Raw genomic sequence first — 12393 nt, forward strand, 5'->3', positions numbered from 1 at the left:
GGGAGGAAACATGAGATCCCGGAGAAAACCCACGCAGGTCACAGGGAGAACGTACAAACTGTACAGCCAGCACCAGTAGCCAGTCAAACCTGGGTCCTTGACTCTGTATGTCGGCAACTCTACTGCTAGGCCAATGTGCCGCTTGATTCTGATGGTCTCTGAGCTGCTGAACGTCAAATCAATTTTTACATTTAAATTATTATTCTAAAAGAAAATGTGCATTCCCACACTGATAGCAAGTCTTTTGGGACAGATTTAGGCTACACAAAGGAATTTTGTAAAATTCCTACATAATCTTACTCTGAAAGAAAAGTTGATCTCAGCTTATCTTTTGTTCGGACTAATTCATCTTTACGGAACAACAGGGGGAAATGATAGTAGGTTTGTCCTCAAGCTTCAGTGCCAGTTGACCACCAATAGACAATAGACAATAGGTGCAGGAGGAGGCCATTCGGCCTGCACCTATTGTCTATTGTCTATTAAAGAGGATATTAGGATTTGTTTTACTGTGTGTGTTGCAAAATAAATGGGAAGGTAGTGGAAGCTTGTTCTCAAAACATTTTAAAAAGACGTTGGATGACCTTTTAAATTGGCAATACATAAAAAGTGATAGACCCCTTGCTGCTAAATGGGAATAGTATACATGGATATCTGATGGTCGGCATATCTATGGTTGGGTGAAGAGCCAGTGTCTGTGCTGTAATGGCGTGTGTGTGTGTGTGTAGCATCGGCAACTCTTCTGCACATATCTGCATTTTGGATATGGAACTTAATGATGTTATCATTTAGGAGATAATTTAAGGCATTTTGCAGAACCTTTACTTTGTAATGTAATGTCCTGCATCTTAATTAAGAGAGGTTATAAAGGGCGAAACAACATTTTAAACGGAAAAGCCAACTTATTTTAATCGAGCTTGTACTCGCTGGAATTTAGAAGATTGAGGGGGGATCTTATAGAAACTTACAAAATTCTTAAGGGGTTGAACAGGCTAGATGCAGGAAGATTGTTCCCGATGTTGGGGGAGTCCAGAACAAGGGGTCACAGTTTAAGGATAAGGGGGAAGTCTTTTAGGACCGAGATGAGAATGTTTTTTTTCACATAGAGAGTGGTGAATCTGTGGAATTCTCTGCCACAGGAGGTAGTTGAGGCCAGTTCATTGGCTATATTTAAGAGGGAGTTAGATGTGGCCCTTGTGGCTAAAGGGATCAGGGGGTATGGGGAGAAGGCAGGTACGGGATACTGAGTTGGATGATCAGCCATGATCATATTGAATGGCGGTGCAGGCTCGAAGGGCTGAATAGCCTACTCCTGCACCTATTTTCTATGTTTCTATGAGTTACCTGGACAGAGTAAAATACTTGAACTACATGATTTGATTCAGATTAATTTTCTAATGCAGGCCAAAACCAATTCAGTACTCTTTTTGAATGAGAAGTTTATGACTGGCTTCAACTGGCCAGTCGTTCCATTTATAGTTTGTACTAATAGGATATACTTACACGTAGTCACCACCATGATTAAAGTAGGAAGTGGATTTATCGGAAAGGAACTAAAACAGCACTCTGCAAATCTATTTACAGTACACCATTGTGCAACAGAGCAATCCCCACATGTGACAAGACTCACATTCAAACACATTGGACCGTACAGTGGCAAACTCTCAAAATAGAAGACTTGAAAAAAAACTTTTAAAATTCTTTATCTAGGATTCACATTTCTGCCTTAGAGGAGAACATTTACAAATACTTCATATAAATATACAAAATTACTTTAAAAAAAAATTGATAGCAAGGCTCGAGGCATTGAGAGTTGGGCAACATCCTTTCACTGTCCATGTCTCTATTTGCAACAAGTTCTTCACCTTCAGTCTGTGAAATGGAGCTGAACGCCGTTTTCATTGATTTCTTGCCGAGACAGTCTTCTCCGGAACTCGTCTGTTGTGAAGTAGTACATGATTGGGTCGAGACAACAGTTTAGACTGGCTAGACACAGGGCAACTGGGTGGAATTTGAGTATGAAGCTCCTGGTGCTGCAATCTTCAATGCGCCCTGATAAAACCAAGAAATGCAAAGGAAAGGTGATGTGATATGGTGCAAAACAAACCAGGAAGACTGTGGTGCAGGTCAAGACCATTTTTAAGGCTTTCTTCTTTTCCCCACTGTCTTGCAAGACGGAGTTTTTCTGTCTCAAGGACATGAAGGTTTTCCAAGAGCAGACCATCATAATGATAAGTGGTAGCACGAAACCTGCTAGTTCAGCGAATGTCACCATGCCAATAGAGGTAGGGATATCAAATTCTTTCATAGGAAGACCTGTAAAGCAGCTGTTGAAATGGCTGGAGTTGTTTCTCGTATCTATTCTCGTTAACGGAAAAGGCAGGCAAGCGGCCCCCACGATGACCCACCCTACGATGCTGGCATAGACATCGTACCTCCGTTTGCAGTCCGTAAACTTGAAGGGCTGAATTAAGAACAGGCATCGTCGGACGCTGATACAAACGAGAAAGAATATACTCGCGTACATGTTCACGTATTTAAGATAGAAGCAAAACATGCACAAAAAGCTGCCAAAAGGCCAATCCTGGTTCAGGTAGTAGAATATCCGGAGTGGTAGGGACATTACTTGTGCCAAGTCTGCAATGGCCAAGTTGATCATGAATATCACTGCCCTCTTTGTCTCTTTGATGTAGGCGTGGAATACCCAAAGAGCAAGGACATTCGCGATAAGGCCCGGTATAAATATTACAACGTACATGATAGCATACAGGAAATCAGATGCAGCCCTTTCATAAGTGCAGATTGATGAATTGTTTGTCATTTTCCAATTTACTTCAAACTGGGAATAAACCTGGCTAAACTGGAAAAAGGGAAAGAAATCTGAAGAGTATTTGCCGTGATTAGAAAAAGACCATATAAAAAGATTATGTTCTTATGAAGACACTTTAAAGAGTTCTGAACAGCATATTTTTTAATTTGCCAGAATCTTTCTTCATTAAGATTGATCATTGAATTGAACATTGATCCAAAGCTGATTGCAGGCTGCCGGTATCATTGATGTATAAGGAGTGAAAATCCAGAGTTAAGATGGGCACACAGACTTTAATAGGCGAGGTTCTTGCCATTTGCCCAGTGAGGGTATCTCTTAGCTGGAGGTCTCGGTGAAGTTAATTTTCTGGAAAATGACAGAAAACAAAAATTAAACAGAAGCTAAAGCTTTGCTTTCCAGAACAGAAATGGTATTTGACAAGGCCTCTGCACCCTCGTCTTGGTCGGCTTGGACAAAGTGGGCCAAAGGGCCTGCTTCTTTGCTGTATGACTCTGGGATTCTCTCGTGCAATCATAACTTTCCTTATCTGTATGCAATACGTGATGTGTGATCCAACTAGTGCTGTGTATTGTCCCAGTATAACCCAGTATAACCCGCTTGCTCCTACACAACAAGGGTGGGGGTTGGGGTCAGAGGAGGGCAAGGGAGTGGGCGAGGTTGAGGCGAGGTCCTGTGGGTGTTCAGAGAGGAGGGGGGTGAGGACTAGTGTAGGGGTGGAGGGTAGTCGGGGTAACCTAGTTAAAAGGGAAAGACTCAGTGGAATCATTACTGAGGCACCCTGCTGGAGGGGGAGGGGGGGGGGGGGGGAGCAGTATGTCCCAGGAGAGTCAGGCCACGTGGTGCGGGAGTCTGCATGGTGGAGGTTGTGGGCCTGGTGCTGAACCTGGAACTCAGGTGAGGTGACGGCTGTGGGCGGTGGAGAGGCTCGGCTCGGCTGGGCGGAGTCCCTGGAGGAGGCCCGTGGAGGGGGGCTGCAGTAAAGGTAAGGGTCGGCAATGGACCATTGTGGGTTCCACCTTTCCCGAGTCATGAATGCCGGCTCTGCTTTGTTCTGTACCTTCCCATACCTCTAGTTTGTCAGATCTCTCATTGTCACACCTTACCCTTCCATATCTCTGTGTTTCACTCTCCCCGACTCTCAGTCCAAAGGAGAGTCTCGAGCCGAAACGTCGCCCATTCCTTCTATCCAGAGAATGCTGCCTGTCCTAGAGTTACTCCAGCATTAGGAATCTAGTCTCCCCCCTCCCTGACTCTGTGTGAAGAAGGGTCTCGATCCAAAACGTCACCGATTCCTTTTCTTCAGAGATATTGCCTGACCCGTTGAGTTACTCCAGCTTTTTGTGTCCATCCCCCGCTCTTGTATTCTATGTTGATAATGGATGCCATTTCATATATTGACCTACCTTGAAACTTTTAAGATTCATGGGCATGCACATTAGGATCCCTCTGTTCCTCAAATCAACTCAATATCCTCCCATTTATTATGCATTCCCTTCCCTTATTGTTACCCAAAAGCATTATCTAACACTGCTCTGGCTAGGTTGCCATTTGCCATGTTCTAGCATCTCACCTATATCTTCCTGCGCTCTAAAGCCTTCCTCCTCCTGGTACCTGCCATTCCCCTCAGCCAACCCTGTTTCCTGCCATTAAGCCAAATTTGGATCCAATTTGCATTCTCATAGAGTCTTACAGTCTGGGAACAGGCTCTTCAGCAGAATAGACAATAGGTGCAGGAGGAGGCCATTCAGCCATTCGAGCCAGCACCATCATTCAATGTGATCATGGCTGATCATTCTCAATCAGTACCCCGCTCCTGCCTTCTCCCCATACCCCCTGACTCCGCTATCCTTAAGAGCTCTATCTAGCTCTCTCTTTAATGCATTCAGCGAATTGGCCTCCACTGCCTTCTGAGGCAGTGAATTCCACAGATTTACAACTCTCTGACTGAAAAGGTTTTTCCTCATCTCCGTTCTAAATGGCCTACCTCTTATTCTTAAACTGTGGCCCCTGGTTCTGGACTCCCCCAACATTGGGAACATGTTTCCTGCCTCTAACGTGTCCAACCCCTTAATAATCTTATATTGCTCACACCAGCCAATATGTCCCATCTACACTAGTCCCACCTGCCTGCATTTGGCCCATATCCCTCCACACCTGTCCCATCCTTGTACAAGTCTAAATGTTCCTTAAACGTTGCAATAGTCCCTGCCTCAACTACCGCAACCAACAGCTCGTTCTATACACCCACCACACTTTGCGTGAAATTGGTATCCCTGAAGTTCCTATTAAAATCTTCCCTCCCTCATCTTCAAACGATGTCCTCTGCTTCTAGATTTCCCCTACTCTGGGCAAGAGACTGTGCGTCTACCCGATCTATTCCTTCATGATTCCATTGCATGTATTTAAGCCATGTCTTTCACCACACCTGAACATCAAAGAGTTTATAATCAATGAAATACACAATCATAGAATATCAGAGTTAACATTGACCATCGAAAGAAGGCTAGACTTGTACCAGTTTAAGGAAGTACCTGGGTATGGAAGGGAAAAATGAACAAAAGCAGAATGTAGAGATAATTGAGTAACAGAAGAATGGTGGTGGTGACGAGAGGAACATGGGAAGAAAAAGTTACTGCAGAACCAGGGGCTGCCATTCATAAAAAATGAAAATGGTGTTTTAAGTTTTGAAATTGTTGAATTCTAGATGGTGGAATAATGTAGAACTAGTGTGAACGGTTGATCAATGGTTGGCGTGGACTCGGTGGTCAAAGGGATGTTCCCACGCTGTATCTCTAAATTAAACAGGTAGTGTAAGAAAATAACTGCAGATGCTGGTACACTTAAACAAGTCAAGTTCCTTGAAACATAACACAGAAACACTTTTTCAGTAAATTCTTGATAAATTCAAGACACATTCACAAATGTTTAAGAACTTTAGATGCTTGGAATTTAAAAAAAAACTTTAAGCAACCTGAAGCACTCTAGTTCCCTGTAGGAAAAAAAACTGCAGATGCTGGTTAAAATCGAAGGTAGACACAAAATGCTGGAGTAACTCAGCGGGACAGGCAGCACCTCGGGAGAGAAGGAATGGGTGACGTTTCGGGTCAAGAATGGGTGACGTTTCGGGTCAAGAAAGGTCTCGACCCGAAACATCACCCATTCCTTCTTTCCCGAGATGCTGCCTGACCCGCTGAGTTACTCCAGCATTTTGTGTCTACCTGCACTCTAGTCCCCTCCCAGTTCTGTGTAAAGGTCGACACAAAATGCTGGAGTAACTCAGCGGGACAGAAGGAATGGGTGATGTTTCAGGTCGAGACCCTTCTTCACATTGAGAGTCAGGGGAGAGGGAGGCACAGAGAAAAGGAAGGATAAGGTGTAAAAACAAGACATCAAAGGGGATGCAGATCAAGGAAAATGTACATTAGATCATGGTTAGCTAGGAAAAGGTGATAACGAAGCATACAGAGATAAGATTTAATCAGGGGACAGTCAGACTGGTCGGGGAACTAGGAAGGGGAGGTGTAGGGAGAAGGGAAAGCAAGGGTTACTTGAAGTTGGATCCAAAACATTGGACTAGTTTGTCTTTCCACAGATACTACTTGACTGGCTGAATACCTCCAGCAATTTGGTTTGCGTTTGAGAACCTGTAACTGCTGCGAGACACTTAATAACCGCATTATTACAAGCTAAGAATCTATCAAAAATTATTTTAATATTAATAAACACTTACCCAAGCCTCCCACAGTTGTTCCCTTCAATTAAAACTACGGAGAAAAAAGTTGTGCTTCTTCCTTTTCACTAATCCTTTGGTGCATTTGGAATTTGTATAGGAAGCGGCAAGCTGCAGATCCTGTGCTGAAATCTACCAGGAGTTCTATCTGTCAGATTACAGCCCGCTATCCAGCAACAAACCACGTGCAGAATTTTGTTTGTGTGCACATTCACAGAAGTGGTTTAAAGCTGCAGGATGGCGATTGGGAGAGCAAGTACTGTAGTTCCGCTCATTTCTTTCCTCGTGGCTCAGGCTGACGACTTTTGCTTCCCTTGCCATTTGGCTTTTTCTGCTTTTCAGACTGCCGACGACGGCAATATTGTTTCAGTACATTTGAAGTGTACTTGACATGGAAACGCAAGGACACATGTTGTGCAGAACAAAACTGTCACTAGTAGCAAAAAGATATTGAAATACGATCTTTGAAAAAAAAAAATCATTACAGCTCAGCTAATGATTCTCATCCTTTCTTAATAATCTTTGACCAATGTTTATTTTGTGTTTTATCCTACAATGGTTTTCATCATGGCTCTGGAATTGTTACTATGCGTCAGGGAAAGTCCCTTAAAGAATAATCAATTGCTGTCATTTGCATTTGATAAAAGTAAACTTCAAGCAGTTCTTTTTGAATGGCTTGTCATTTTTAAATTGAGTTTACGATTAAAATGTCGTGGAAATTGTTTCGTAGGTCTTTATTCCACAATTTGTGGAACAATGCACAGGTATAGGCCCCGAGACTTATGGTGCATGTGCCAAGAAGGGTCTTGACACGAAACGTCACCTATTCCTTTTCTCCAGAGATGCTGTCTGACCCGCTGAGATAGTCCAGCTTTTTGTGCCTATCTTCAATTCAAATGAGTCCTCTCAGCCTGCATATGGTCTACGCATATGGTCTATGGTGCAGCATGGTGGCGCAGCGGTAGAGTTGCTGCTTTACAGCGAATGCAGCGCCGGAGACTCAGGTTCTATCCTGTCTACGGGCGCCGTCTGTACGGAGTTTGTACGTTCTCCCCGTGACCTGCGTGGGTTTTCTCCGAGATCTTTGGTTTCCTCCCACACTCCAAAGACGTACAGGTATGTAGCTTAATTGGCTGGGCAAATGCAAAAAAAAAATTGTCCCTAGTGTGTGTAGGATAGTGTTAATGTGCGGGGATCGCTGGGCGGCGCGGACCCGGTGGGCCGAAGGGCCTGTTCCCGCGCCGTATCTCTAAATCTAAATCTACGCGCTAGCATTCCCTGCCTGCTCACCTGTCTGTCTAAATGCCTCCTAAACATGGGTGCTAACTCTGCTTCCACCATAACCTGTAGCAGTGCATTGCAGACACCTACATCTTCTTGCCTCACATACCATCTTTCAAATGTCTTTCTGTCTCTCTCTCTGCTGAAAGCTCTGTCCTGTAGTGTGACATTTTCACAACGAGGGGGAAAGAAACAGCAGCTGTCTTATCATAGCCTGCAGCCACTGCACAGGGTAGCCAAAGATATGTCTGCTGGGCCTCACCATTCAGGCATGGAGTCAAGATGTGCATCCAATCCTTCTCTCTCAGCAGTCAGTTCAAATGTGTAAAAAACAAAAGCTTCTACATCATCCTGCTCAGTCAGATTGGTGGGAAGGCCTTGAGCCGCAGATATGCCTCTGCATGCACCCTCGGACATGTGTGCCTTTGCTAAGCATGACGCAGCAGTGATCCTTTTACCCAAGTAAAGATTATGGGTCAACTCTTGGGTTTCCGGCTGTGGTTCTCAGATGACTCGCTGTTGTTCAATGCTGGTCTTAAATTAATGCCGGATCAGTCCCTCCATTGTGTGAGGGGACTGTGCACTCATGCCCACATTCTCCATCAGTGTGTCATCCTTGCCCACTCCTGTGTTTATAAGGACAAGGATCAGATTCATGGATCCAATGACCATTAATCGGATCCAGTTGTGGCTCGTTTGCCTGTGGCCAGGATCTGAACAGACCTTAAAGTTCAACTCAGTTTAGTTTACTGTCACGTAGCTTTCGTTGGCTGCTATCCAGTCAGCGGAAAGACAATATTTACAATTGGGCCATTTACTGACAAGGGAATAACGTTTGGTACAAGGTAAAGCCAGCAAAGTCTGAGCAAGGATAGTCCGAGGGTCACCAATGAGGTAGATAGTAGTTCAGGACTGCTCTCTGGTTGTGGTAGGATGATTCAGTTGCCTGATAGCAGCTGGGAGGAAACTGTCCCTGAATCCTGAAGAGCACGTTTCATCACGCCACTGATCTACTTGTGTTGCCACCACCCTATCTACATGTTACCAGTTTGTAACTCAACAAGTACTGGTGAATCACAGCCATTCCAGGGATAGAGACACATCATCCATTGTCGTAACTTACTTACTATCAATTTGTATTTGTTGGCCTGACGCAGTTTGTTTCCTCATTTTTTTTGTCCTCGTAAAATAATCCCAGGCTGGTTTCACAGTGTAAGTTTGTGTTGGGCCTAGTTATCTACGAAAGAACAGAAAAATCAAAAAGTTACCATTTACAATATGTGCTTCAGACCGTAACATAAACAATTCTACATTACTTGGTTCTTTTCAATTATCACTCCTGTTTCATTTTGGCCGGCGTTTGTATTTTCAAAACTGCTTTTATGTGAATTTATCAGCTATCTGGTCATACAACTGTTGTCCCAGTTGCGAATAATTATTGATTTAAGAGGTACAGATTAGATCATTGGGCTCATTACTTAACAAGAAATCTCCTGTAGCTCTTGGTTCTAAAGACTCGTTTATAGACAACAGACAATAGGTGCAGGAATAGGCCATTCGGCCCTTTGAGCCAGCACCGCCATTCAATGTGATCATGGCTGATCATTTACAATCAGTACCCCGTTCCCGCCTTCTCCCCATACCCCCTGACTCCGCTATCTTTAAGAGCTCTATTTAACTCTCTCTTGAAAGCATCCAGAGAATTGGCCTCCACTGCCTTCTGAGGCAGAGAATTCCACAGATTTACAACTCTCTGACTGAAAAAGCTTTTCCTCATCTCCGTTTTAAATGGCCTGCCCCTTATTCTTAAACTGTGGCCCCTGGTTCTGGACTCCCCCAACATTGGGAATATGTTTCCTGCCTCTAGCGTGTCCAATCCCTTAATAATCTTATATGTTTCAATAAGATCCCCTCTCATCCTTCTAAATTTGGAAGAGGGAATTAGAAGCACACTAGCAAGTTTGTGGATGACACAAAGCTGGGTGGCAGTGTAAACTGTGAAGAGGATGTTAGGAGGTTGCAGGGTGACCTGGACAGGTTGAGTGAGTGGGCAGATGCGTGGCAGATGCAGTATAATATAGATAAATGTGAGGTTATCCTCTTTGGCGGCAGAAACAAGGAGGCAGATTATTATCTCAATGGAGTTAGGTTAGGTAAGGGGGAGGTGCAGTGAGTCCTGGATGTCCTTGTACACCAGTCACTGAAAGTTGGCGAGCAGGTACAGCAGGCAGTGAAGAAAGCTAATGGAATGTTGGCCTTCATAACAAGAGGATTTCAGTATAGGAGTAAAGAGGTTCTTCTGCAGTTGTATAGGGCCCTGGTAAGACCACATCTGGAGTATTGTGTACAGTTTTGGTCTCCTAATTTGAGGAAGGTCATCCTCGTAATTGAGGCAGTGCAGCGTAGGTTCATGAGATTGATCCCTGGGATGGCGGGACTGACATATGAGGAAAGATTGAAAAGTCTAGGATTGTATTCACTGGAGTTTAGAAGGATGTGAGGGATCTTATAGAAACATATAAAATTGTAAAAGGACTGGACAAGCTAGATGCAGGAAAAATGTTCCCAATGTTGGGCGAGTCCAGAACCAGGGGCCACAGTCTTAGAATAAAGGGGAGGCCATTTAAAACTGAGGTGAGAAAAAACTTTTTCACCCAGAGAGTTGTGAATTTGTGGAATTCTTTGCCACAGAGGGCAGTGGAGGCCAAATCACTGGATGGATTTAAGAGAGAGTTAGATAGAGCTCTAGGGGCCAGTGGAATCAAGGGATATGGGGATAAGGCAGGCACGGGGTATTGATTGTGGATGATCAGCCATGGTCACAATGAATGGCGGTGCTGGCTTGAAGGGCCGAATGGCCTCCTCCTGCACCTATTTTCTATGTTTTTTCTATGTAATGCCAGAGTATACAAGCCCATTTGCCTCCTTTCTACACTATCCAGAGACTCGTTTGATCTCTTTCCACTCATTAGGTATCATGCTTTTCCTTAAATGCATCATTGCTGATTGCTGCAGTGGCTCCATGTGCAGCAAGCTCTCCTTCTCTCCTCTGTAAAGAGATAAGGTATTTCTGGCCTGACCCACGTAATTGCAGGATGGTAGCACAGAAGGAGGCCGTTGGGCCTGTACCCAACTCTATGGAAGAGGACTCCACCTAATTCCACACCCTACCCATGTACTCGATGGGATATGGCAAATTATTTATTCTCAGACACCTCCTCGTCTCCCTTCTGAACATCAAAATTGGATCTGCTTCCACGATCCCCGCTGCCATTGCCATCTGAACTCTTGACCATTCCGTCACATGAAAAGGTTTAGTTTAGTGTAGAGATACAGCACGGAAACAGGCCCTCTGGCCCACCGAGACCGCACCGACCAGCGATCCCCGCACACTAACACTGCACTCTACACACACTCGGGTCAGTTTTACATTTATACAATTATACCAAGCCACTACAAGCCTCTACGTCTTTGGAGTGGGGGAGGAAACCGAAGATCTCGGAGAAAACCCATGAAGGTCACAGGGAGAACGTACAGACAAGCAACCATAGTCAGGATCGAACCATGGTCTCTGGCCCTGTTAGGCAATAGCTCTACCGACGCGCCATGGTGCCGCCCAAATGGGGGGGTTTTGTCTTAACCAGTTTCTTTTCCACCACTGCTGGCAGGGCCCTCAATCTATCCAGATGTGGAGAGAAATGGGACGATAACATTTCGAGTCATGATCCTTCAGATCAGACTGAAGAGGAGTCCCTGTGCAGGAAGGAACTGCCGATGCTGATTTACACCGAAGATACACACAAAATGCTGGAGCAACTCAGCGGGACAGGCAGCATCTCTGGATAGAAGGAATGGGTGAATTTTCGGGTCAAGATACTTTTTCAGAAGAAGGGTCTCGACCTGAAATGTCACCCATTCCTTCTATCCAGAGATGCTGCCTATCCCGTTGAGTTACTCCAGCATTTTGTGTCTATCTTTGAAGAAGAGTCCCTACCTGAAACATCATCTGGCCATTTCCTTCCACAGACACTGCCTGGCATGCCGAGTTCCACCAGCACTTTGTTTTTTTGCTTAAGATTCATGCCTCTGCCGCCTCTTGTGTCCCATCAGTCCTAACGGTTCTGTTTCCAATATTCTGCTGTCTTATCCTTTTCTCCTGCCCATGTTGTGATATTGCAGGGACTACTTTGTTGTATCACAAGGACTACTTTGTTTGCCTGTGTAGTAATGTCTATATAAGAGAATGAGGTGATTAGATGGTCACTCTGGTTCCAGGTGGCCATGGAATAAACAGCCTGGATTTAAGCTCCAGCATTATAACCTTTTACACACGTGTACTTGTGGTCCGTCCAGAGTCTCAACAAAGGTACAACAGATACCGGACCACGAAGTACAACATGGTGGCAGCGGTTTGGTGTTTAGCCTAGAAAGGGGGAAAAAAAAAAGCCCAGGCAAAAAGGTTAAGAAAAATAAATAAGAAATAGAGCCCTAAAGGAAAAAAAAGTTTCCAGCTCGGTAAGGGATGCTAGGAGTGCAACTCGACAGGGCCAATATA

General features: G+C 44.5%; 1 protein-coding gene across 2 annotated transcripts in view; it reads right to left on the reverse strand.

The window, feature by feature from the left end:
- Positions 1-1708: 1708 nt before the first annotated feature.
- The window catches only part of LOC144600326 (putative G-protein coupled receptor 174), a 45332-nt gene continuing 34647 nt past the window's right edge, over positions 1709-12393 (reverse strand). The window contains exons 2-3 of one of the 2 annotated variants that reach the window (XM_078411895.1): positions 8966-9075; positions 1709-3172 (exon numbers count right to left, since the gene is read on the reverse strand). In XM_078411895.1, coding sequence (XP_078268021.1) covers positions 1865-2818 — 954 coding nt within the window. In that variant the 5' untranslated portion in view covers positions 2819-3172; positions 8966-9075 and the 3' untranslated portion in view covers positions 1709-1864. Of the gene's footprint in view, positions 3173-8961; positions 9076-12393 lie in introns of both variants that reach the window. The other variant, XM_078411896.1, reaches the window with a different exon arrangement.

This window comes from Rhinoraja longicauda, chromosome 15 (genome assembly GCF_053455715.1).
Source record: "Rhinoraja longicauda isolate Sanriku21f chromosome 15, sRhiLon1.1, whole genome shotgun sequence".
Classification (NCBI taxonomy): domain Eukaryota; kingdom Metazoa; phylum Chordata; class Chondrichthyes; order Rajiformes; family Arhynchobatidae; genus Rhinoraja; species Rhinoraja longicauda.